Source organism: Neomonachus schauinslandi, chromosome 12 (assembly GCF_002201575.2).
Source record: "Neomonachus schauinslandi chromosome 12, ASM220157v2, whole genome shotgun sequence".
Classification (NCBI taxonomy): domain Eukaryota; kingdom Metazoa; phylum Chordata; class Mammalia; order Carnivora; family Phocidae; genus Neomonachus; species Neomonachus schauinslandi.
Window position 1 is genome coordinate 64,626,206 of NC_058414.1, and position 27,349 is coordinate 64,653,554.

The following is a 27,349-nucleotide window of genomic DNA, read 5'->3' on the forward strand; positions in this document are numbered from 1 at the left end:
GGGTCGGAAGATGGAGCCTACTTCGGATTTCCACACACAACCCTCCCCCCCGGACCCCCCCACTTGCTTGCTCTCTCTAAAAAAAGAAACAACAGAGAAGGAAAATGAGGTTTGGACTGTATCCTTACCAATTGGTTTTATAGATTAAGGTAGAGCTTTGGCATTTTTAATGTACAACCTCTAAGAACCACTGCTCTTAGAGCAAGCCACTAGTGTTTCTTTTTTTTTCTCCTAGTCATATATTTGACACTTCATCATTTATTCTCATGTTTTTCTCTATATAGATACATACCCCAATTGTAAAAGATATGTGGTCCTTCTCTGTGGCAGTTTTACCTCTACCTACTTTGTTTAGGGCCCCTTTATGCTGCTGGGGCCCCCTACAGTGATGGTTGGCTGGAATACCCATATAGGCAAGGACTTAGTTCTGGGTATATTGGCCATTGGCTTATTGTGAGTTTGAGTAGGGTAGGTAGTTGAACATTATGTGGGTGTCTATGTTCTGTTTAGAATTTGGAGTGATTTGGAATTAGTTTGAAGTAGGTAATTTCTGATGTTATTAATAAGTAGCCTTTTATCCCCCCTACATTTTCCTTATTAACTCCTTAGCTTCTTAATTTCCAGGGTGTGTTTTTTCTCTGTGTACTTGCCTGATCTTATATCTGTTGCTCCTTGATTTGTGTGTACAGAAATGTACATGCAAGGATATTTTTTGGTCAGCATGCAGATTTTTCTCCTGGAGCCAGGGCTGTACTTAGTTTCACTTACCTTTACCAAATTTTACTAAAAATTTAGGTGAGTTGAAGCTGTGTTGAATCAGCTGAATAAAACAGTTTGAGGGTTCTTTCTAGAGAAAGAAGGTCAGTCAAATTATAAATAAATGATGTAAAACCATTATAGTAGAAATCAACTAGAGAAAGCCCTTTCTGGAATCTTACATCATTTTTAGAACTCTTTTGGTATTATAACCATATAACTTTAATACTTCTGAAGAAATCAGATTTGGGGAATAGTATTTATATATCAACTTCATAGTTTAAAAAAAGATCAGCATAGTTCTTTGCTTTTAGATTATAGTTTTGCATCACTGAAAAATAGTAAAGGAATTGGAGCTGAGGAATCAGGAATTTAAGAAGAGTATAATACAAATAAAGCCAATCTACTAATTATGTGTGGTGCACTTTTGCTAACTTCCTCTTTCATTTTAGATAATGAAAGAAATCCAAGAACATAAAATTAAAATATATGAATTTCCAGAGACAGATGATGAAGAAGAAAATAAGCTTGTTAAAAAGATAAAGGTAGGTTTATTCCCATATATACACTAAAATGTTTTAGGGCCTTAAAACCACTGAAATATCCACTGAAAAGATAAAAAGTATCAGTTGTTTTAAGTAGTTGGCTTACAAAATGAATAGGGAGATTATTCACTGTTGAATTCAACTTTGCAATTAACTTTGTTGAGTGGCTGTTATATGTAATAAGACATTGTGTGGAATAGATGAATGGCATAATCTCTGTTTTATAATCTCTGTCTTTGATTTTCAGTTAACTGGTTTTATATTATGTAATTTTCCTCCTTAAAAAACAGGTAATGAGAAGGGAGAGGATTTGTTCCTAAGTACTGCTATGCATAGTCTTTAAGAGCCAGACAAAAATGTTTTCTTTTGTCTTTTTATTAAAAAAACCCAAAACCTATACCAACATAATTTTCTGTTTTTTAATTTATAGTCATTCCTAAGTACCCTGAACCTTAAAATGATGTATTAGTTAATGGCATTATCTAAGCAAATAATTATCTTGGAATAAGGAAATACATGTACCTGACCAATGAAAAATTTCTGCAGTTTTATAAAATAGTCATATATTTTATATATTCTTAAATATTTCTGGAAGCTACAAGAATTTTGAAAGATTGTAGTGTGAGTTAGTCTGGATGAATACAGATCAAGTCCCCCAGAGCCGGCGTTCCACAGATTGAGTTTAGCACATGTACTATTCCCTGCTTCCAGGGCTTTTAGGGTTAGTTTGTGATCAAATAGGCAGGCTAGTCACAAGCCTCATTTTTTCCAACTGCCATTTGTTTTTTTACCCTTTTTAAATTTTTCAATATGGGACAGTTTCATTTGGAGATTATTTTTTTAACAGGTACTTTGATGAGTGAAGTATATATGCCTTAGTATTCTTAAATTTTCAGAGAAAATATAATTTTATTCATTGTTTACATTGATGAGAATACCATGTAATGACAGTTTTAATAATAAATAGTAATTGTGAATGGCCTATAAAAGTAAGTACAGTAACTGTCAAAATAATTTCTTTTTTTGGTAATGTGTTGAGTAATGTAAACTTCTTTATTCTTGAATTTGAACAAGAATACTTTGTTTTATAGGACCGTTTACCTCTCGCTGTGGTAGGTAGTAATACTATCATTGAAGTTAATGGCAAAAGGGTCAGAGGAAGGCAGTATCCTTGGGGTGTTGCTGAAGGTAAGGTTTTCTTCAGTGAATGGCTTTCTTTAAGATCTCACAAATGTGATCAAAAATTTGTATTTCACATTGATATATTCTAGATTTTCAGATAGTTCTGAATTCAGTTTCATTTAGCCTCATATGCTCCTAAGTACATTCCAGTTTTTCAGACCTTGTGTTCTACCAAGTCAGACAAGTAAGTATGTGTTAATTTTGTAATACTTTCCAAGTTACTTGTCAGTATCCTCCGTCCCATCATTAAATCTACTCCTGTTTTCTTGTTTGAAAACATACTTACAGTGCAAGAATTCTTTAGCTGGGGCCCAAAGGTTGCTGCCAAGGGATCTAATAAATCTTCTAAAGTTGAAAATAAATCTTCTAAAGTTGAAAATACTTTCGGAGAAAAGGGCTCTCACTTTTATCTGAGTCTCAGATGGGTCTGGGACCCTCAAGAATGATTGAGAACAACTTTCATTTTAAGCTGAATTAAAACATTCATAATATCCTTTCCTTGGGATAAAAGTCATCTTTTCTTGGCATCACATCTTTAGAGTAAAAAAAAAATCACTGTTAAGAGATACTGTACTAATTTTTTAAGGAGTTTCAAATACCAGTAAAATCTTAGTTTATAGCACCAAACCTCAGAAGTCTTCTTGGCAATAGACATGTTTCCCCAAATTTGTGTTTATTGTATTGGGTTTGACCTAATATTTAATCTTCTGTGTTATGGTAACTTGGAATCAAGATTGAATCATGATTGTTTTATCTACTTGTTATTAGTTTGAAAAATTCTATAATTTTTAGCAGATTGTTCCAAGTTATTGTCCTTATCAGCAGTTTTCCCTATCTGTGAGAGACTGTACTCGTTCCCAGCTCTCTGTCATCCCCTGGTAACCTTCAGTTGCTGAGCTGAGGCTTTAGAACTTTTACATTCCTTGGAAATATGTGATGAAATTGCTTTGTTTCTCTAGTTTTAGTACCCACCCCAAACCAGAATGTTCTTATTAGTGATTCATTTTTTAAAAATAAAGAACCTTTAAAGTTCTTGACTCATGTTTTTATTTTGGCCACCTTAAGGAGGCTTTTCTGAAGTGATTCCCCCTCAACACAACATTAAGCTTTTAAAATACGTTTTATTAGGGAATAAATATAGTGTCTTACAAATGAATACACAGTCTCCCCTTTCAGAATTTCAAAATTGTTTGTTTCTGGAGAGCTCATTTATTAGGTTTATATATTTTATCATTGAGGATTATACTACAATAAATAATACTATAGTACACTTGTTTGGCATGCCCTTAAATTAAGTACTGTGTTAGTGTTTAAACTGTAATGAAAAGTTTTGATCTAATGAAAAGTAGTGAAAAGTTAATGAAATTTTGCGTGTTCTCTCATTGTAACCCCCCCCCCCCAATATTCTGTGAAATTTCCTTTGAAAAGACTTGGCTTAGTAGAAATAATGTATGTGTGTTTTTTTTTTTTTAAATAGTTGAAAATGGTGAACATTGTGATTTTACAATTCTAAGAAATATGTTGATAAGGTAAGTTTGAGCAATGATGAAAATAAGTGTTTTTCTTTCTCAGAATAAAGTTAGAATTAGATTTAGTTTTTGACTTCTATAAATATAGCTAATTTAAATTGATATTTTCATTCTAGCACTAAGTAAGCACTGCTTGGAGACAACTTGGATTATTTTGCCAAGGTTTTAAACTTGTTAGCAAAAATACAAAATAAGCTGTGTTACTAGACATGTATGAGAAAATGAGTCTCTTTATTGTTAATAGTAAACGAGATAAGGAAAGGAAGAGGCTTTTGCTCTGTCATGTGAAAAACTTGGGAAAACTGTGGAAGGGAAGGCTAGGCTTTGAGTCAAAAGCTAGTCTTTGAAGTTAAAAGGTACACAGCCTGGCAGCTGATGAGTGGGGCATTTTTGGTACTGGAACACAGTGAACAAAACTGATCTTCCTCCTAGGTGAGAAAACATTACTCCTAAATTGTACCTTGTGCAGCTGATGAAAGAGAAGGAAAGCCTGTGAGAGTAGGACATTGAGCTAATCCTGATTAGAGGACTGGGACTTGAATTAAAAAAGAAACAGCAAAGAGGAAGCCAGAGACATTACTGGGCAGGAAACAGGGCATCAAAATGAGCTTCAGTGTTTTCATGTTGAGATAAATTCCTTCCTCTTGCCACCTCATAACCCTTTCCCCATTTCTCTCCACTTCCATCTTGCTTGCTTCTCCAGGCCCTCACCACATATTCCCTTCAACCTCCAGTTTCCCAATACACAGGAGTATCTTTATCTACATAGAACTATTAACATGCATATTGATGATAAATTGTAAATCATGGAACAATAAGGTTATTCTTATGAGTGAGGGGGGAAATTTAAGTGAGTCAGACTGCTACCTCAAGAAGTACACTAAATATCAGAGTAAATTTTGAAATCAAAGAGATTGCCATGTTATTAGTCTTTCTTAAAGAAGCTTATAACTGGGTGTTTTTGGTAGGAAGGAGATGATAGGGTTGATTCAGCAGTTGGGGTTGCCAGGCCTCACACCATGAGAGAACAGATGCATACGAGAGGGGGGGGGTCATTTGTCTCAGCTTTGAGAATATAGCAATTCAGTTTCTCTTATGAACTGTTCCCTTTGTCTTCCATTCTTAAGATGTGACTTCAAAAGAACTAATAATTGCTTACAACAGTATATATGTAGGGAATGTTTTTATAAATATTGTCAGTGCATTCTCTCTGATTTTATTCTTTTCCTCAATTTTAAATCCCCTATGCAGCTTGCCCAGTGCTTGACACAGTGGTATTCTATAACTTCATCTTGTGTATTTTTTAAATATGCAATCAATAACTGCCTGCATAGCTAAAATACTGTAGAAGGGAAGGCTAGTTACTGAGCCAGAAGCTAGAGTTTGAACATTTGAAGGTGCATAGCCTGGCAGCTGGTGAGTAGGACTCACTAGTATAAAAGGATTACAGAACAAATGGACCATTCCTGCAGGAAGATTAAGCATAGGAAAGCTGCAAGACAGTCATACATGTATGAAAATACAAAAAAAAATTCTGAAGTTATATAATATAAAGCAGATATGTGCCATGAAACGAATACGTAGATGTATTAAAGGAACTCAGAGTAAGTGGTATATTTCATGGAGTGGGTCAGGTAAGAAAGGATTCATAGAAATAGATGTCTTAACATAGATTAGGATAAATACAGTCATTCAGTGATGATTGTGAGATTGGGAGTGGTCCTGTTTAATATTTTTATCAATGAGTAGGATGAAGACCTTGCTTTTCAGCTCCTGAAGGTAGATGGTTAGGTGATTTCACTTAATGAGAAATTTATTTGTTCAATTTGCTGCAGCACATTTGTTTTTCTTTCCTAAAGCATAAATGTTCACTTTTGCGAGATGGTTTTACTTTGCTTCTTCTCATAAGTTTTCATTTACAGTTTTTACATTTAAGTGTGTAAAACATCCTTGAAGAGTATTATAGTCTGAAAATGAAAAGCTTGGGGCACCTAGGTGGCTCAGTTGGTTGGGCGTCTGCCTTTGGCTCAGGTTATGATCCCAGGGTCCTGGGATATAGCCCCACATCGGGCTCCCTGCTCGGTGGGGAGTCTGCTTCTCCCTCTCCCCCTCCTCCCCCTTTCTCTCTATCTCTCACTCTCTCTCAGATAAATAAATAAAATCTTAAAAAAAATGAAAAGCTTAAGAATATTTTATTACTTTTCCTTGTAACTTTGGAGTAGAGGTAAGAAAGATATATATTTAATGTAGTTCATATCTTTAAAGGCACCTAGTAGATACTTAATAAATACTGAAAGGAAGGAAATAGCAACACCAATATTCCAGATGTCTATAAATTCTAAGTAATTGAAATCTTGCAGATTAAAGTTAGGAATATTGTTGCTTCTATGAAAGACCCAAGTTCAAAGAAGTGTCATTTTGCTCATTAAGAGAACTGGCTGTTGCAGACAAACCAAGGAAGACAATGGAAAGGAAGAAAACTTGATACAGATATTTTCAAGGTGTGGTGATGGACAGTGTAGAAATCAAATAGAGAAAGAAAACAAAAGGAGAGAAGAGAGGGCTGTGATATCAACAGGGGGAAGTGGAAAAGATGAATAAGTTCCTGAAACTGGAGAAAACTGTTGCTAATTACTGATTTTAAGAGTGGAGGATTGAGTCAAATCTTAAAAAAAATAAAGTGAACATGTTTAAATAAGTGGAAATAGAGCCTTTTATATCCTGGAAAAAAAAAATCAGAAATAGGTAATTATAAAGAAGGTCATTTTAGTAAAAGGAAAAAATCTTTCATTGTCTGAAATGTTAGATGGCATTAACGAAAGTTGCTTAAACAATGAGTAAGTCCGGCTTATTTTTATTTCATGCATCTTTTATTTCAACTATTAAGTGCTCCATCCACCTCAAGTCCTTTAATGATTTTTCAGTGATTCAGTGTTGAGGTATCATCTATATGTAAAATTATAAAACACTTACTTTACATTGGCACAGTTACTTATTTTTATTCTCTACTTAGAGAAAGTAGTAACAGTAGTTTATTCCAGAAAATCAAGTGTTTACCTTACCTCAGCTTTAATATTTAGTTACCGATTAAGGGCCTATTTTTTTTTTTTTAAGATTTTTTAAAAATTTATTTGACAGGGCACAAGTAGGCAGAGCGGCAGGGAGAGGGAGAAGCAGGCTCCCCACTGAGCAGAGAGCCCGATGTGGGGCTCCATCCCAGGACCCTGGGATCATGACTTGAGCTGAAGGCCGATGCTTAACCAATTGAGCCACCCAAGGTGCCCCTTAAGGGCCTATTATGTGCTATCTGTATCAAAAGTACAAGAAGTGATGGCAAAAGTGTTTCTTATAAAGGGGAGCTTACAGTAAAATTGAAGAGGTATACATTGGTACCAAAAAATGAATGACAAGCAAGGAGAAAATTGTCACGGGTTAGAGTGACTTGATTTCAAGGCTGGAAAGAGAGCTTTCAGAGCAGTGGGACTCTTAAGTTTGAAGAGTCAGTGACAAATTAGCATGAGCTATTCAATCTCAGCCAGTGGATATGCTAGGAATTAAGGAGCTGCCTCACTTGACTGAAGTGGAAAGGGATGGTGATGGCCATGGAGAAGATAAATGCGTCAAGGAATAGAGCATAAAGGAACCATGAGACTTGGGGAAAACCCAGACTTAAAGTACTCCTTAGGATGAGTGAACTATCAGAGAACTGCATGAAAATGTCCATTAGTAGTAGATAAATTAGAGTAATTGAAAATCACATTATGTTCACAAAGGGAAAGTAATAGTAAATGTTTTCTGGATATCAGGAAGAGTGAAAACACAGTATACCTCGGGGCGCCTGGGTGGCTCAGTCAGGTAAGTGTTGGACTTGATCTCAGCTCAGGTCTTGATCTCAGGGTCATGAGTTCAAGCCCCATGTTGGGCTCCACATTGGGCGTGCAGCCTACTTAAAAAAAAACAAAAAACAAAAAACACCAACAGTACACCTTTTTGTTTGTTTCCTGGAAGGGAGGTGGAGGATGGCAGAGGCAGGCATGGATGATATGAGGAAAGGGAGAATCAGACGATACAGAGTACTGCCCCTCCAGGTGTGTCCTTTCCCTCATTTGGTAAAGGATATCATTGAGCCGCTCAGAGTGTCCTTCCTTAGCTTCTAGAGTCATCAAGGAGTGAGGAAATTGTCTCATGTATAGTTTATTTCATATATGTATTGATTTTATATATGATAGAAATACTATGAGCAAAATTCATTTAAACAAAATACCACATTCACTGAACAGTTTGAAGAAACAGAAATTTACTGTAAATTATTTTCCTCAGTTTGAATCCAACTTGATATGTGATCTAAAGTGTTCATATGTATTACTTTAGTAAAAACTCAAATAATAAAAACAACCAGTTTCTTTTAGGTTTTATGAGTTTCAGCAAGAGCTAATCTCCTTTCTCTAATAAAATAAAATATATACTATGTACTATGAATACTTTTCTGAGGAAATGCCATCCTTTAGTAACTGCTTTGAGATTTATAACTCTTAAACTCATTTGGAACCTAAATATCCACTGGTTTCAAGTTTAGTATGTTGTATCTTGCTCTGCCTTGAGTGTAAATGAAGACAGAGGAATGCTCTTCCTTAAGAATAGTCTTTTGCTTGTTTTAAGTCTAGAAATTTTTGTTTTGGTAAAATTTTGAATTTACATCAAAGCTTTCTTCATAGAAGCAAACTGTTGATATGATACTTATTTATGACAGGACACACATGCAGGACTTGAAAGATGTTACTAATAATGTACACTATGAGAACTACCGAAGCAGAAAACTGGCAGCTGTGACTTATAATGGAGTTGATAATAACAAGAATAAAGGGCAGCTTACCAAGTAAGTATACCTTGTTTCTTCCAGAAAGGGTATCATTTATGTAGTAAATAATCATATTGTTTCATCTTCATCAAATTCTTCTTGGCTACTCAATAGAAAATTGGGATAATATTCTTTATGCACAATAGCAGAAATTTATTATTGTTAAGCTTTGTTTTGGCAGTTTTATATTTTACTGTTTGTCACAGGAAGTATTTTATTACCTTGTTCCTTAAGTGAAAGAGCCATACATTCTCTTCTGGTCATTTGCTGTCGTGTTTGTAGTCCATACACCACTCACTTAATAGATCCCCAATTAGAAATCAAATGGCTCCTTTTGCAAATACAGTTTTAAAAGTTTTTATTTTAATTCCAGTTAGTTAACATACAGTGTTATATTCATGTCAGGTGTACAATATAGTGATTCAACAATTCCATACATTACCCGGTGCTTATCATGACAAGTGCACTCCTTAATCCCCATCACCAATTTCACCCATCCCCCCACTCACCTTCCCTCTGGTAACCATCAGTTTGTTCTCTGTAGTTAAGAGTTTGTTTCTTGGTTTGTCTCCCTCAATCTCTCTCTTTCTCTTTTTCCCTTTTCTCATTTGTTTCTTAAATTCCACATGTGAGTGACATCATGTGGTATTGTCTTTCTCTGACTGACTTATTTTGCTTAGCATTATACTCTCTAGCTCCATCTCTATTGTTGCAAATGGCAAAAATTTCATTCTTTTTTTATGGCCGAATAATATACTCCCGTATCTTTTTTACCCATTCATCTGTGGATGGACACTTGGGCTGCTTCCATATCTTGGCTATTGTAAATAATGCTGGTATAAATGTAGGGGTGCATGAAACTGAATACATTCTTTTAAGGGAAGAGGACAGTTACGACCAAGATCTCTTAACCCATTTTGCTTTTAAGATAAACATTCTGTACTCTCTTTAAGGAGACTAAATACAGAGCTTCTACCTTTTATTATGTCTGTTTTGAATAAACCATTTTTGTAGCAGAGTTTTCACTAACATTGTACAGAAACAAGGGAAAGGACCAAACAAAAGGAATATTTAGGTGAGTGTAGTCTTGCTTACCTTCTCCATCCCTATTCTGTATTTCTAGGGAGTAAATTAGCTTGAGTTTGGATTTCTTCTCTTGGTTGTTAAAGTAGTGTGAGTGACTGACAAGTGTGTAGCTTATATACTGCTAAGCTAGTATATATCTCAAGCTGTGGTGGTTTATGATGGGGTAGGAAAATGAGATGTGTAAGGAGGGCTGTGAGTTAGCTGGTATAATTCTTGGTAGCAGTACCTGTGCCCCATTTTTCCTTTATTTGGGACTGTTGAAGATCATAAGTATTTTACAAACCATTTTAACAATATGTGTACATTTGTAGCCAGATGTTATCTACTGTTAGAGGATAATCCTGAAGGATCATCTGTACAAATAATGAAAAAGGCAAGTTTTGCAAAGTAGCAGTATAGTACTGTGTTTTATAGTGGTCAGCATTCCTTATAATGGAAAAGAAGAGTGTTCCTTTTTTCTTTTTTAGTTATGTCTCCACAATGGCCCTAAATTCCAGAAGGAAGCAAAGCATTAACAGTCACTGGCAGCTCTCTTTTAAAACTGATCTTAGATCTAATTCTATGTTTATTTCCTTCTGTGTTTTTCAAATGATGTTGGAGTCATAGACCCTTTGAATTAGATTTCTTCTTATATTGTTACTTAACTTTGAACTTCTCCACATGCTGTTAACATGTTTGTATTTGAGGAACTTTACTGATCACCTCCTAGGTTTTCTAGTTTTAGTGGTCTGCTGAGAGTGATTGTTAAAAAGGTAAATTTCTAGGTTTAATCATTGGCAAGAGATTCTGATTCAGTAGATGTGGGATGGACCTGAGAGCTTGTATTTTTAATAAGTACCTTGTATGGTTTTGATATAGGGTCCTTATTCAGTGTCTGCTTTGCAAAACACTGAGTTTTAGGAATTTATTACTGCTGTTTTAAAAATTGATTTGGTTAATATTTCAACAATGTGTTTATATTTAATGTACAAGATTCTATTTGAGGTAAGGTTCAGTGCATGAGAAAAAGACTTTTATCTATTTCTTTTTAAAAGCAAAATTTGTATTGGGCAACTTTAGCGGAAAAACATAAGGATCCATCATAGTAAATATTGTTCATAATTTCCTAATCCATTCTAAATGCATTTCACTAGCTTATGGACTTTTTAACTATTTAAAAGAAAAATGTGAGTAGTTAAAGCCACTGATAATTTTATATGTGAAAAGAAAATGTACTGTCAGTACCTATTATTCATTAAATATATGCAGTTAATGTTTGATTTTTTTTCTTCTACACATTTTTTCATGTCCTACAAATAAAGAATTGTTTCCACATTTCAAATATAAGGCTTTTAAAACAGTGCTATTGTGATATTTCTGCTGTTGGATTCAGGTAAGACAATTCAGAGAAAAATCGTAAACCTTATAGTGTTGTTAAAAATTCTTTTGCATAAATAGAATTCAGTGTGGATTACTTGAGTTAAACTATATAACCCAGGCAAAAACATAAAAAGTAGAATACTGCTGGAAATCTGTTTCTTAATGAAATGAATCATGTCCAGACTTTTATCTATGAAAATGATAAAAATGTACTGCTAAAAAGCAAATTGCCCTAGGAGTTAGTATATTATTTTATATTAGTAGTAAGTAGAAAAGTATCTTTTTAAAGATTGAACCAAGGGGCGCCTGGGTGGCTCAGTCGTTCAGCGTCTGCCTTCGGCTCAGGTCATGATCCCAGGTCCTGGGATCGAGCCCCGCATCGGGCTCCCTGCTCGGCGGGAAGCCTGCTTCTCCCTCTCCCACTCCCCCTGCTTGTGTTTCCTCTCTAGCTGTCTCTCTCTCTCTGTCAAATAAATAAATAAAATCTTTAAAAAAAAAAAAAAATGTTTAAAGATTGAACCAAATGGAGAGTGGCATGATTAGATAGATATTGGTATAATTTATTACAATAGGTTTTTACTACTTTATTGAATAATATACTGAATCTGAAATAAGTCACTTGGAAGGTTTATCCATTGAGTATATGTTATATTATCTTGAAAATGTTAGCAATTTCAGAAAGCATTTCAGCTGAATTTTTTGTTGTTGTTTAAATCAGTATCAACTTACGGTGCTTTAGCTGATGTTAAGTGCTATAAGCTAAGGAGTCATCCCTGAGTAACTGAAAAGAATGGCAATTATTTAAATATGTGATACAGGCAAATATGAGTTTAGGCTTCTTAGTGATGTTCTAGTTGTATTGCTCTCAAGGGACTCTTCCCTCCATAGCAGTGTATCCTTTGATGATATTGACAGGGAGAGGTTAAGGTTGTGGGGGTTTGGAATGGAAGAGGCAGAGTCATTAAACAAAAATTGCCACTTCTCCAACCACCTCCCTCTACTATGAATCTGAACTCAGCATCCCTGCATGGACCCAAATATTGCATTTCTAACACCTTAACATCACAGTTAGCCCTTAATAGAAGCATGTTTAATACTGGGAGATACAGATACATAATCTGTGGGAGTACGTTATAGTACTTTGATTAATCACTGAAAGAGATTGCTTTCCTGTCACCTGGGGGTTTTCAGACTTCCAGTTACACCTGGCACAGTGTACCTCAGGTAAGGTCTGGTTAAGAGGGAGTAGGTCTTTCTTCTGTAAAGTGAGAAATGGGCTATCTATAACTTGGAAATTTTCAGTCAAATCACTTTAGGCAAGACTTTGTGTGGAAGTTGAGGATCTGGAAATTGATTCTCTTAAAACTATACAGGCTCAAGTAACTCTTGGAAGACTTGATATAAATAGTTTGAAGACCACTGAACTGGACAATCTCTTTGGTCCTTAAAAAAAGAAAGGTGGTCATTTTATCACTTTATAACTTTGCATGGTCTCTAAATAGCATCTGCAGGCAATTTGAGGAAGAAATAAAATTGATAATAAGGTCATTTATTTATCTACTGATTGCTAATGGACCTATGTTTTTTTCATTGCCCTCATACAGTATTTATACATGCACAAATTATTAAAAATATACAGTTATATTAACCTTTGTATGGCAGTGTATACTCCACAAAGTGCTAATCACAGTTTTAGAATATAAGCTATTTTTTTAAGCATTAGGTAGTAAACTAGGTTAATGACTCTTTCTTTTTTTAAAATTTTATTTATTTATTAGAGAGAGAGATTGAGAGAACTAGTGGGAGGAGGTGAAGAGGGAGAAGCAGACTCCCTGCAGAGCAGGGAGCCTGATGCAGGACTCGATCCCAGGACTCTGGGATCATGACCTGAGCTGAAGGCAGACACTTAAACAACTGAGCCACCCAGGCACCCCATTAATGAATGTTACATTTAATTTTCTGAGGCAGTTTTGGATGGACTATAGAATATACTGAATAGTAGTTAAAAATATTTGGTTTTGTATTTCAGTTATTTGTATATCTGAAAATGTGCCTTTCTGTTAGGTTAGTAGTCCTAGAATGATTATATTTTGGAAAGATCCTAAAACAAGATTTAGACATCACATTGTACATCTTAAATTTATGCAGTATTATATGTCAGTTATATCTCAGTAAAGCTGGGAAGAAACCAAGGTTTAGATTATGTGGTTAAAATCTGAAAAGTAGCTGAGCTTATCTCATCAAATACTAATTTGCTTCAAGACCAAAGTCTGGGAAAGTGGGCACTATTCCTAGCAGCTATTCAGGTATTGCCTGTATCATTGGCAAAGAACATATCAAGTCACCAGTTTAAATACTTCTTAAATCCTTAGGGAGTGTGTATCTTGTTCACCCCTGACTGGAGAGTGTGGAGGGTGGTAGGCAATTGAAAGTAACAGAAAGGGAGGTCAAGTTCCAGATCAAAGAAGATTCAACAAGGGGTTGTAAAGGAAAAGGAAGAAGAATTAGCAATATCCAAATGGTAGATCTCTTAAAGGAAGGTGATTCCCAATAAGGGGAAGGTTAACTTCCTTGCTTCCTTATTTATTTATTATTATTATTATTTTTAAAGATTTTATTTATTTATTTGACAGAGAGAGAGACAGGGAGAGAGGGAACACAAGCAGGGGGAGCGGGAGAGGGAGAAGCAGGCTCCTGGCTGAGCAGGAAGCCCAATACGGGGCTCGATCCCAGGACCCCGGGATCATGACCTGAGCCAAAGGCAGACGCTTAACAACTGAGCCACCCAGGCGCCCCTATTACTATTTTTGATAAACCTACTTTTTCAAGTTCTTCTTGGTTGTCTTTTGTATGTTTTACTTAAAATCACATTTGATTGGTGACTCTTTTATGAACTGTTGTCTATCATTGGCACCAGTTATGACAGTTGGTATCTTGTTCCAAGTTGGGCATACCCTGTTACCTCTTTCCCATATGTTATTTTTCTGTTTTGAACAGCTTTCTCCATCTGTAAGCTTGGGAAAACTTTATGGATAACAAATTCCTAGAAATGACTAAAAATACAGGTTTCCAAAAGCTGATTCTCAGCACTCTTTTGGTACATAAAAGTTTTCATTGAACGAGAAATAAAGACAATTTTCTGAAATCTTCCTAAGTTTTTAAAAAAAATTATTTATTCAGTTGTATCTTTTACTCTTTGTTAAAATGTCCTTTCCTGAAAATATAATGATAATGAGTAGTATTGTTTTACATTTGGCTATGATGCTGTCACTTGGCAAAATGAAATGTTGGTATTGTTTCCCGAAATTTTGGTAATTCTTATTGCTCTTTGAAATCCATCTAAATGAAATTCCTTTGAAAATTTTTGTATGAAAGTTGCTGCATGTCTGTGTACATAGTGGCCTGCTGACCATTGGAGCAAAAGTACGTGAATGTATTTGTTTAATGTGTTCTTCAGGAAATGGTAATTTAAATGAAATGTGGTTGTCTTCTTATACTCAAAATATGGGTTGTGTAACACAACCACAGTTAGAACTTACTAGGTCAGCCTTGTGTGGTCCTTGCTGTGATTTTGCTGTTTGTCACATGAAAGGGTGAGTCATCTGGTGGCTTTCAGGAACTATAACCCTTTAAAGAGATGCCTAGAAGGAGTTACGTTAAATCTTTGTGGATTTAGCGTATATGCAGGTTATGTCATACCTTTTCGTTTCTTTTTATTCTTTCACCAGGCCTTTTCATTTCTTTGGCTGAGTTGCTTTAAATTTCTCTGAGAAGTTTAAGTGTATAAGCTTTAGCATATCTATGTATGTAAAGAAGAGTTTCCATTAAAAAGCAGTTAGGCTATAATTAAATGCTTTTTCCAGCCATCTAGTAAAAAGGTTTTATTTGGAAAAAAATGTTTAATGTGATGAAAAAATGACCCTTCTTCCTGCGTTTTCTACATTGTAAGCATAATTTTGTATTAGTTTTTTAAATATCACTTTAATAAAGATGACTAGCAATGAGGTGCTAATTTAAAAATTAAAGAGATTCGAAAGATCATTTTTACTGGTAAGAGGCTTCAGAAAATCCATTTATGACCATTTTTGTTAAACACTGGAATATCATTTCATTTGGTCAGGAGTCCAGTATTTTGACAAGACTGAAAAACTTAAAAGTATCTCAATATGAAATACTGCAAAAATTTTTTTTAAAGTACACATACTTAAATAGGTCTAGAAATTTGAGCAGGCTTTCAGAAGGTAATTGCACAGTGTGTTTATTTTCATAATTTGGTATCGTAATTACTAACGGAATTTTTGGAAAGAAATTAACTAGCTTTAACAAATTTTGCCATAAACTTATGTTTTAGGGCACATACCTTAATTACTTAATTGTGAAATCTTTGAATTTGCCTTTAATTGTTGCTTTTAGTATGGTTTACTCTTAAGTGTTCAAGTCTCTATTTTCTGTTCTTTTAGATATGACACAGTTGAAGGCATGTAAGTGGTTATTTGTTTTTCCAAAGACAAGCAGTTTTAGGATGTAGAGATTTTTAATATTTAAAATTTGAATTTAAAAGCAAATTTCAAAACATAGCCTGTTGGTCTGGAGTCTTCTATTTTCCCCCTTGAGTTATTTAAATAAAAATCGAGATGACAGTGTTTACTTTTGGTTAGTTGGTAGCCTGTTCATGTGCAAATTATATGATAAATTCTTTAAATTTACATGAATTGCCTTCTTCCTCCCAAGGATAAAATTAAATGAGCATTTTATAGATAGGTTATTGTACGTAAGAATATATATTAAATTTTAAAATTACTCTTAGTTTCTAATTAATATATTTACAGTTTCGAGCTATGTTTTCAAATTGCAACAGTATTGTTGGATAATCTCTCTTGCTTAAACATACATATTCAGTTAACACTGTCAACTAAAAAAATAGTTATTAGATTATTTCTTTTCTAGAGTCTTAAGACATGTTGGGGGGTGGGAGAAGTGAGGTTTATAGACCCTTTCAAAATCTAACAAAAGCTTTGGACCTTCTCACCAGAAAAATGCTTGCATGGACACACAAATTTGGTATGTCATTTCAGGGGATTCATTGGCATCAGCCCAGGAGATCCGAAGCCCCTTTATTAAAAACACCTGCCATATCAGGGAAATCCAAATCAAAACCTCAATGAGATACCACCTCACGTGAACCAGTCAGAGTGTCTAAAATTAACACGTCAGGAAACGACAGATGTTGGTGGGGATGCAAGCTGGTGCAACCACTCTGGAAACAGTATGGAGGTTCCTCAAAAAGTTGAAAATAGAGCTACCATACGATCCAGCAATTGCACTACTGGGTATTTACCCCAAAGATACAAATGTAGGGATCCGAAGGGTACGTGCACCCCAATGTTTATAGCAGCAATGTCCACAATAGCCAAACTATGGAAAGAGCCAAGATGTCCATCGACAGATGAATGGATAAAGAAGATGTGGTGTGTATATATATATATATATATATATATATACACATACACACACACACACACACACACACACACACACAATGGAATATTATGCAGCCATCAAAAGGAATGAGATCTTGCCATTTGCAACGACGTGGATGGAACTGGAGGGTATTATGCTGAGCGAAATAAGTCAGTCAGAGAAAGACATGTATCATATGACTTCACTGATATGAGGAATTCTTAATCTCTGGAAACAGACTGAGGGTTGCTGGAGTGGGGGTTGGGGTGGGAGGGATGGGGTGGCTGGGTGATAGACACTGGGGAGGGTATGCGCTATGGTGAGTGCTGTGAATTGTGCAAGACTGTTGAATCTGAGATCTGTACCTCTGAAACAAATAATACATTATATGTTTAAAAAAAAAAAGATAGCAGGAAGGGAAAAATGAAGGGGGAGAAATCGGAGGGGGAGACGAACCATGAGACACGATGGACTCTGAAAAACAAACTGAGGGTTCTAGAGGGGAGAGGGGTGGGAGGATGGGTTAGCCTGGTAGTGGGTATTGAGGAGGGCACGTTCTGCATGGAGCACTGGGTGTTATGCACAAACAATGAATCATGGAACACTACATCTAAAACTAATGATGTAATGTATGGTGATTAACATAACAATAAAAAAATCTCTCAGTGGGAAAAAAAAAACCACCTGCCATAAAGATGAGACCTATGTTATCAGGAAGGACCCTAACTTTTAATGAAATAATGATATTTATATATATATATATATATATATTTTTTTTTTTTTTTTAAGATTTTATTTATTTGAGAGAGAGAATGAGAGAGAGAGCACATGAGAGGGGGAGGTCAGAGGGAGAAGCAGACTCCCTGCTGAGCAGGGAGCCTGATGCGGGACTTGGTCCCAGGACTCCAGGATCATGACCTGAGCCGAAGGCAGTCGCTTAACCAACTGAGCCACCCAGGCGCCCATGGTATTTATATTTAAAAGCTTATTTCAGTTGACCTCACTTTTTGAATGCAGGTTTTTGTTCTAAGTTAATGTTTGGTTTAGTTTCATTTTCAGAACTTCTGATTAATTGCTTAATTGTTAAAATATACTGCAGGTTTGTAAGTTTACTTTTGGTGAAGAAATATCCTTTAGTTAACATTTTATTCGAATTTACACTAATTGCAAAAACAGATCTTGATCACAGCAATACTTGATGTCTTCGTCCTCCCTTTTTGCTAAGAAAAATCAGTAGTCAATGTTCTGTCCTGTTGCTCTTATTTAATATAGTCCATCTGGCTCTCTAGTCCTCCTCCTTGACAGGGAAGAAGAGTGCTGTAAAAATACTTAGCCACAATTTAAAAAAAAAAAATACTCAGCCTCATAAGGAGAGAAGTCTACCATAATCAAAGTGTGTCAGATCAGGATTAAAGTGACTAACCCTAGAAGTTAAAGGTGAAATCCAAGACCTGATTTTGTTTTTGTTTGTAAGCCATGATTTAATTTCTTAAAGTGCATTACTGAGATAAAATTCACCAATTTAAAATGTGCTATTCAGTGGTCAAAGCCTGCTGATATGGAGGCAAAATAAACATGTTTTATCAACAAAGTCAGAAGAGGACATGTCTCTCTTAAGTTGTCCTGTGTACTGAATAGTTTTCAAAGGTGGAAATGGTAATTTAAATGAAATGTGGTTGTCTTCTGTTATACTCAAAATATGGGTTGTGTAACATTTACACTAATTGCAAAGGTTTGTCAGTCACGAAGCAAAGGGTTCTTTCCTCCCTGGGACTGTAGTGAGTTACTGATACTTTGGCATTCACTTGTGTCTCTTTAAGTATACTAGCCTTAAGATAAAGCTTGTTTGCAGTATTTTTAACATGAAAATTTTGATCAAAATTGTGCAGAGATTTGAGCCTGTGGACTTTAATGTCAGTAGAGTAAAACACTTGCATTTAACTATGCTTGTGTCTGTTTTCTGGCATTTCAAAAATAATTATCAGGATATTTATTTGCTTCTGATTCTCTCATGTATCATCTGTGTATGTGTTTTATCACCAGACATCTTTCTAAAATAAGACAAAAAATTAGGGCGCCTGGGTGGCTCAGTTGGTTAAGCGACTGCCTTCAGCTCAGGTCATGATCCCAGGGTCCTGGGATCGAGTCCCGCATCGGGCTCCCTGCTCTGCGGGGAGCCTGCTTCTCCCTCTCCCACTCCCCCTGCTTGTGTTCCCTCTCTCGCTGTGTCTCTCTCTGTCAAATAAATAAATAAAATCTTTAAAAAAAAAAAAAAAGACAAAAAATTAAGACAGTTAAATATTTGAGTTAGGTGGAATGTATTTCATGAGTAGTGAAATTACCGTAAGTGGCCTAGAAATATTCTGCAAACCTAAATGAAAAACTTTCTAGGGATTCACTGGTAGTAATTTCGAACATGGTAATTCAGTTACTAAAATAAATTTGAATTAATGTTAATTAACTTATAATTGTGATGTCAGTAGTTGTCATAGAAGAGATTGTAACACTTAGAAATTTGTAGAGCTAAAAATATTCTACATATATTAACTTCATTAGATCTGTTCCTTTTTTCACATTGAAATTTTGTTTGAAGTACAAAATTAAATTTCTTCTCATTTTCCATTCTGTTAGTATAATTTGGGAATGTTTCCTTTCCATTTTCCTCCTACAGTTTATGTGTCATCTTTAGATTTGATATGCACTAGGTTAAGAGAAACATCCTCCTAACAGTTTTTTTATATCTATTTTCATAGTAATTATTCGTTAGAGATTCAGGTTTAAATATAAAACTTTATGGAAGGAAATTCTATTATAAATATTTATGAATTGTAAAGCTTCTAAAGAATTTTTAATGCATTTATACATAAAACTTTAAATCTGTGTTCTGTGTCATTGAAGATGGTGTCAGAAGAATTGAAAAATTATTTTCAAACGTATTTTCAAGAAACAATTTAGTAATTGGATTCAGCTTATCATTTGTTTTCATCACTGTTTCAAAGTTTTGTCTTGAATTCATATTTAGACTTTTGATGTTTATCCTTAATGTTCACAACAGGAGCCCTCTTGCACAAATGGAAGAAGAAAGAAGGGAGCATGTAGCTAAGATGAAGAAGATGGAGATGGAGATGGAGCAGGTGTTTGAGATGAAGGTCAAAGAAAAAGTTCAAAAACTGAAGGATTCAGAAGCTGAGGTAGTCAGCCTAACATTTTCACATCCTAAAGACATATCATTTCTTTTTAAAATAATAATATCTCTAATAGTATAGATAATAAAACCTTTCTACCCATATTTTTTCAAATTTAATATAATGCCCTAATGTAATAAAATGGAGAAATAAAAGGAAGCACTTTGTTTATAATAATATTATATACCTCAATATGTAAGTGTTTGGCCATACATGTACTTGGGAGGAAGATATAATAGAATACTTATAATGAATTAATCAGTTTTAATGAGCAAACTGTGAGAAATGAAATTATAAGGTATTTCATATATTCAAGGTAAGAAGAGTAAAGATCAAGAGTTTTGGGTGGATGTAAGAATAAAAACTAGTATTAGAATAATAATAAACCAGAGTTATTTGCATATGAATGAGAGAACAAAAGAAAGAACTTTAACTGAACTAAGGGCTTGCTAGGATAAATTACAGACAGCCAAAGGGAAGAAAACAGAAGGAATGTGATTTTGTTGTAAATGAGTTGGGCATATTTGTAATATAGTGTTAGAGTAATTGCCAGTGTTAACAAATTGGTAAAGTAGTGACAAAGCATCCCAGCAAGCTTATCTACTACCTTGGATGTTGAGGCATACATTTAGTTTCTATAAATCAAAAAGACCTTGAAGACATTTCCTTACATTTCCTTCAAGAAGTGAAAGATGGAGGAAAAAAACATTAACATGAGAATCAAGTAATAGTTGGTTTGATAGATATTAATATGAAATAATTTAAAAATGACCTTTAATGTTAAAATTCAGTGAGACCCCTGTGTTTATATGTGGCTCCACTAATATTTGTATCTAAATATATTAAAAGGGGATTCACGGGGTGCCTGGGTGGCTCATTTGTTAAGCATCTGCCTTTGGCTCAGGTCACAATCCCAGGGTCCTGGGATCAAGCCCTGCATCAGGCTCCCCGCTTGGTGGGAAGCCTGCTCCTCCCTCTCCCACTCCCCCTGCTTGTGTTCCCTCTCTCTCTGTCTCTCTCACTCTCTGTCAAATAAATAAAATCTTTAATAAATAAATAAAAGGGGATTCAGATCTATTTTGTTTACATTCTTATGGTGGATCTCATTGCTTTTGTAATTACTGCATAAAATACTGAAACCCTCTTTGACTAAATAAAAGTATTTTAATCCACTAAATAGAATGCATGGAATAAGTAAAATATTGAGTAATTTCGAGGAAATGTTTATATTCCACATTAGATTATTCTTAAATTACTAGGCTTTACATGTGATCTCTTACTTTAAAAAAAAAAAAAAAAACAGGGGCGCCTGGGTGGCTCAGCCGTTAAGCGTCTGCCTTCGGCTCAGGTCATGATCCCAGGGTCCTGGGATCGAGCCCCATATTGGGCTCCCTGCTCGGCAGGAAGCCTGCTTCTCCCTCTCCCACTCCCCCTGCTTCTGTTCCTGCTCTCGCTAACTCTCTCTCTGTCAAATAAATAAATAAAATCTTTAAAAAAAAAACAAAAAAACCCCACTTTGACCATTGTTACATTTGTCATAAACTAAATGCAGTAAAGATATGGAATAGTTCCTTCTGTTTTGAGACTGCAAAGCACTGCAGGAATAGCATCTCTAGCATCTGTCATTAATAAGATGACATTTTGGAGATTAAGTTTAGTCTTTTTATTTATCAGCCTTTTATTAACTGTCCATTTGAGTTTTTACTCTTTCACTAGTGAATAATCTGAAAAATCTGTAACAGAGGGGAATAAAAACAAGAATAATCAAGAGTCTGTATTACCTCTCCACTTAGATTTCATTGAAAATCTAAAAGTAGTTGAATTTACATTTGCTATAGACATATGTTAGTAACTGCTCCTAGGAGTAAATGTTATAAACAAATAATAATGAAACTGTAGCTGAAAAACCCTTCAAGAGTTTTTATGATTTCTGTGAGTGGTGAAAACAGAGTTTTGAGAAACTTTCTCTTTGAAGGATGAAATCTTTCTTAGCATTGGAAGAACCTATAAAAAGATCTGCCAAGTTTCTCCTGATAGTGTAAGCCATATAGGTATATAAATATATAGGTGAAGAGACCTACTTAACCTTGTTTAATACAGTTTTTTCTCAAGTTCATTAGTGCTAGAATGTTTGTTTAGGGCACAGCTGCTAATATCCAGCAGCACAGTGCATCAGGCACAGTACTAAGCATCCTTATTGTGTCATTAAATCCACATCATAACCCTATGAGGTAGATATTATTGCGTATCTCCCTTTTTATACATGAGAGGAAGGATAAATTAGCTTGGTCAGTGCTGCATATTGTTGTAAGTTGAAACCATTAGCTCTTTAAGTTTGCTCTTAATCACTAGGCAAGTCCACAATCATGTATCCACAGATTCAAGTCCTAAATCCTAACAAGCTCTGAAAACTGCAAAACCAGACATAGAACTAATTGTTTTATTCCACTTAATGTGAATATTTATAAAATTTACTGCAAAAAATAGTAATGTGTTTGATGCTAAGGTAGGTGCTACCCTAGACAGCCCAGGAGGTGTTCTGTAAATGTAATATATACACCTTTCTAAGTAATATTGTCTTTCTAAAATCTGAAAAAGTCAGAATTTTGGAAGACATCTAACCCCAGCGGTCCCTTGAGAGGGCTTGTAACCAGTACTTTTTACCTACATGCAGTTACAGAAATGTACAGATAAAGAATGATGAATGCCTGCAAACTTCTACCCAGCTTAAAAAATAAGACCTCATTAGTTCATTTAAGCCCCTGTGTACCTCCCTATGGTAGTTCTCTTTCTCCTTCTCTGAAGTAACTATTGTGAATTGTGTGTTTATGATTCCCTTGCATTTTTTTTTTTTTAAATAATTAGAGGCATTTTCCTGTGTTCCTATTTTCTGATATTTTCTTAGTAACTTGTCTGCTACAGTCAGGAAGATGACATCTCAAATTGACTCATGTTTGCTTAAGTTTATCTTAGATGGTTTTGTTTTGTAGGAATTGCATGAAATATTTGCAGTAGGAATAAATATGAAGTCATACTTTGTGGTTTACAAAGTAATTGAGAAAACAAGTTATATACAAAATTTTACTATAATCCAAATTCAGGATGTTAACTCACTGATGTAATATGATCATTAATAGAACATGATTTCTGGACATCTGAAGGTTTTGAATACTTTTTAGATATTGAGTGTATTTAGATTCAACCTGATTTTTTTATTGGTGTGACTGTTTTCTTCAGAAATAGATTGACTAGTGCCTAAATGAAATTATTTAAAGAACCATTAGATAAGCTCTTTGTTTCTGCAATTACTTTGCAAGAGTGTTTCTACTTCTCAGCCAGCATTCTTTACAGCATTAATTCGCAATGTAGGAAAAATACCTGCATTGAAATCACTAGGGCTTGTTGAAAAATGCAGGTTTCTAGTCTTAACACTCAAAGATTCTAATTCAATATGTCTGGGTGAGATCCAGTATTCTATATTTTGAGCAAGCACTCTTGGTGATTTGCACGAAGCTAACATTTGAGAAACCACTGCTTTATAGGAATCGGGGAAGCTTACTGTGATCTTGAAGCTCTTTAAGTCCTTATCTACCTGCTTTCTTTCCACTTGTCTCAGCTCTCTGAACTTGGAATTAGGAGACCGGTTCAATCCTGGTTCTTCCAATTTTCTGGCTAATAATCTTGGGCAAGTGACTGAAACTCTGCAGCAGTTTGCTCATCTATACAATGAGGACAGTGATGTCTTCTTTGCCTTGTTTCTCCATGCTTATGAGTAATGCAAAATGAGATGATAAATAAGATAGGGTATGTCCATTGTAAGTGCAACACAACTATAAACTTGTTGCACTTTTTTTCCCCATTTCCCAAAATTATTCTCTTGGGTCACTGGCCTTTTGGGTGGCAAGTCCTACAGAAGGAGAAATCCTAGACAGTGCTTTCCAGGTGGTATTCTGAATTTACAGCACAAGAACTCAGTGCTTATATTTATAACATTAGGATGTCTGGGTGAAACATACTTCTGCTCCTGATTTATTAAACAGTTTTATTTTGTGTATCGTGCTCTGATTTAGCTCCAAAGGCGCCATGAGCAAATGAAAAAGAATTTGGAAGCACAACACAAAGAATTAGAGGAAAAACGTCGTCAGTTTGAAGATGAGAAAGCAAACTGGGAAGCCCAACAACGTATTTTAGAACAACAGAACTCTTCCAGGTAATTAATATCAGATTCCTAAGAAATGTGTGTATTAATGTTTTAAGGAATTATCATCTTACTTATTTTAAAAGACCTTACCCAGGGCGCCTGGGTGATTCAGTCGGTTAAGCATCTGCCTTCAGCTCAGGTCATGATCCCAGAGTCCTGGGATCCAGTCCTGCATTGGACTCCCTGCTCAGTGAGGAGTCTGCTTCTCCCTCTCCCTCTTCTCCTCCCCTGGCTCCTGAGCACTCGCGCTCTCTCATATAAATAAATAAAATCTTTAAAAAAAATAAATAAAAGACCTTACCCATTATCACCCAAGCACAGTTAATTTCATGGATGAATATTTTTATATAGATGGATGCAATCTGTCTACTCTAACAATATTTCTTTTCATTACAAAATTTTCCATGACTTAACAGTCTTCCTAATTATAATTTCATAGCTTCATAGCATTCTCCCTAGTTGACTCACCATAATCAATCTCTTATCTCCTCCCTTCAATTGTTGGACAGAATAGTTGTGTTCAATCATTGGCAAACTTAGAAAGCACTGCTACAGAGATCTTTTATACATTTAGGGGTATGTTTTAGTTGTGTTGAATTATTTCTTTAGGATAAAAATTATTTCTTGGGGTGCCTGGGTGGCTCAGTCGTTAAGCATCTGCCTTCGGCTCCGGTCATGGTCCCAGGGTCCTGGGATTGAGCCCCACATCAGGCTCTCTGCTCGGCAGGAAGCCTGCTTCTCCCTCTCCCACTTCCCCTGCTTGTATTCCCTCTCTCGCTATGTCTCTGTCAAATAAATAAAATATTAAAAAAAAAAAATTGTTTCTTAAGATAAAATTTTGGATATCTGATTCCAAATACAACTGATCAGTTACTTGTTCTTAGTTTACTCAAAACTCAGTAATATTTGTACCTTGACTTTGTTCTTTTTCTTTTTAGTCCCATTAAAAACTGAAAAGTTATATCCCTGTAAAAATACTACAGTCTACCCTCACTGCTAAATATTTTCAAGGTTAGATGTTTGTTCTATAACACTGTCCTTCTATTAACTTTTCCTCAGCAAAGAGGAAAATCTATTGGTAAAAGCAAATGTAATTCAGAATTCAAATGACCGTAAAAGGACACTGTATTTATGTCAGTTGGTATTTTTCAGTTTGCACTATTTCATTTGGAAAGAATTGTTCTCATACATTAAAAATGGGTTTTTGTCCTATTTTTATTATTTATCCTGAAATTTGGTCAAATATTCAGTTGTCTATTACAGATTTCCATTGTCCTCATTATCCACTTCTAAACCTTATTTTTTTAAATTTATTTATTTACTTTTGAGAAAGAAAGCAGGGGTCAGGGGGTGGACAGAGGGAGAGGGAGAGAGAGAATCTTAAGCAGGCTCCACAGCCAGTACAGAGCCTGACACGGGGCTCGATCTCACAACCCTGAGATCATGACCTGAGCCGACATCAAGAGTCCGATGACGCTTAACTGACTGAGCCACCCAGGCACCCCTTTTATTTTTTTAAATAAAAAAGTAGTGTTGGAAAATCTAACACAGTTGTAGCTGGATTAGCCAGTGCTACTATCATGTGTTGGCTGTAATGTTTATAACATGGCTACTCATTTTGACTATTTTCCTTTAAATTTAGAACCTTGGAAAAAAACAAGAAGAAAGGGAAGATCTTTTAAACCCTCTATTGACCACCAGTTACATATTAGTTGCCAATATGCCAGCTTGGACATCAGTGTTTGTTGGATCCGTTTGACCAATTTGCACCAGTTTTATCCTTAATGATGGATTTAACAGCATGACAAAAATTATTATTATTTTTTTGTTCTTGATGGAGATTAAGATGCCTTGAATTGTCTAGGGTGTGTGTACTTAGAAACTAACAGCTCTAAGTACCTTTCCTACTTTTTTTTTATTAAACAGATGTCTTCAATTTAATGCAAGAAAACATTTTACTGTTGTACAATCATGTTCTGGTGGTTTGATTGTTTACAGGATATTCCAAAATAAAAGGACTCTGGAAGGTTTTCATTGAGGATAAATTGCCATAATATGATGCAAACTGTGCTTCTCTATGATAATTATAATACAAAGGTTCCATTCAGTGCAGCGTATACAATAATGTAATTTAGTCTAACACAGTTGACCCTATTTTTTGACACTTCCATTGTTTAAAAATACACATGGAAAAAAAATCCTATATGCTTACAATGCACCTAGAGCTTTTTTATAACAACCTTCTTTTGTTTATTTGTTTGTTTTGGATTCTTTAAATATATGTTATTCTCATTTAGTGCCCTCTTTAGCCGGAATCTCATTACTGCTTCATTTTTGTAATAACATTTTATTTAGGTATTTTCCATATATTGGTCCTGCTAAAATAGAATATAGCATCTTTCATATGGTAGGAACCAACAAGGAAACTTTCCTTTAATTCCCTTTTTACACTTTATGGTAAGTAGCAGGGGGAAAAATGCATTTATAGATCATTTCTAGGCAAAATTGTGAAGCTAACGACCAACCTATTTCTACCTATGTGCCGTCTCTTTATTTTATTAGAAATGGGAATCATGGCCTCTTGAAAAGAAAAAAAGTCACCGTTCTGCATTTAGCTGTATTCATATATTGCATTTCTGTATTTTTTTTTTGTTTGTATTGTAAAAAAATTCACATAATAAACAATGTTGTGATGTAATAGAGTGTGGGCTCTTAAATACTCTACAGCTGATAGACAAGACTAGAATATGTTTGGGAAGAAACTTTTCAACTTGAATTTGCCTCCTCCACAATTGTATCTCATCTTTTGCATGTTTGTTTCATTTGGAATGGTTATGTATTGGTTTTCTAATTTATGAGATATACAGTATCTCTACTCATTACTATCTCATTAATATGTTATTCTTCTCAGAAAAATCCCAACTCATTCACGTTAGGTAAACTCTCATGTCCCTGGAAACAAACTTTTTAACTGGAAAGGAAGTGGTATAATTTCACTAGGTCAAATGATAGAGATTTTAACAATTTAATGCTTTATGGCATTTTAAGTATAATTAATGCAACCCAGTTCATTACCTTAAAAAGTTTCACCATGTTTGTTACTTTTTAAAATTGATGATCCAAGCAGAAGGAAGTAACTGCTAATATTTTTGTTGGCTTCACAGGCTGAAGGATTTAAATAAGTCAGT

General features: G+C 34.9%; 1 protein-coding gene across 4 annotated transcripts in view; it reads left to right on the forward strand.

Moving 5' to 3' along the window:
• Positions 1-26,966, forward strand: part of SEPTIN7 (septin 7) — a 122,013-nt gene extending 95,047 nt beyond the window's left edge. For all 4 annotated transcript variants that reach the window (XM_021699443.2, XM_021699442.2, XM_021699441.2 and 1 more), the window contains 7 exons: positions 1,209-1,301; positions 2,393-2,489; positions 3,961-4,012; positions 8,763-8,888; positions 19,831-19,966; positions 24,031-24,170; positions 25,804-26,966. In XM_021699443.2, the coding sequence (XP_021555118.1) occupies positions 1,209-1,301; positions 2,393-2,489; positions 3,961-4,012; positions 8,763-8,888; positions 19,831-19,966; positions 24,031-24,170; positions 25,804-25,843 (684 nt within the window). In that variant the 3' untranslated portion in view covers positions 25,844-26,966. The remainder of the gene's footprint in view (positions 1-1,208; positions 1,302-2,392; positions 2,490-3,960; positions 4,013-8,762; positions 8,889-19,830; positions 19,967-24,030; positions 24,171-25,803) is intronic.
• Positions 26,967-27,349: the final 383 nt, after the last annotated feature.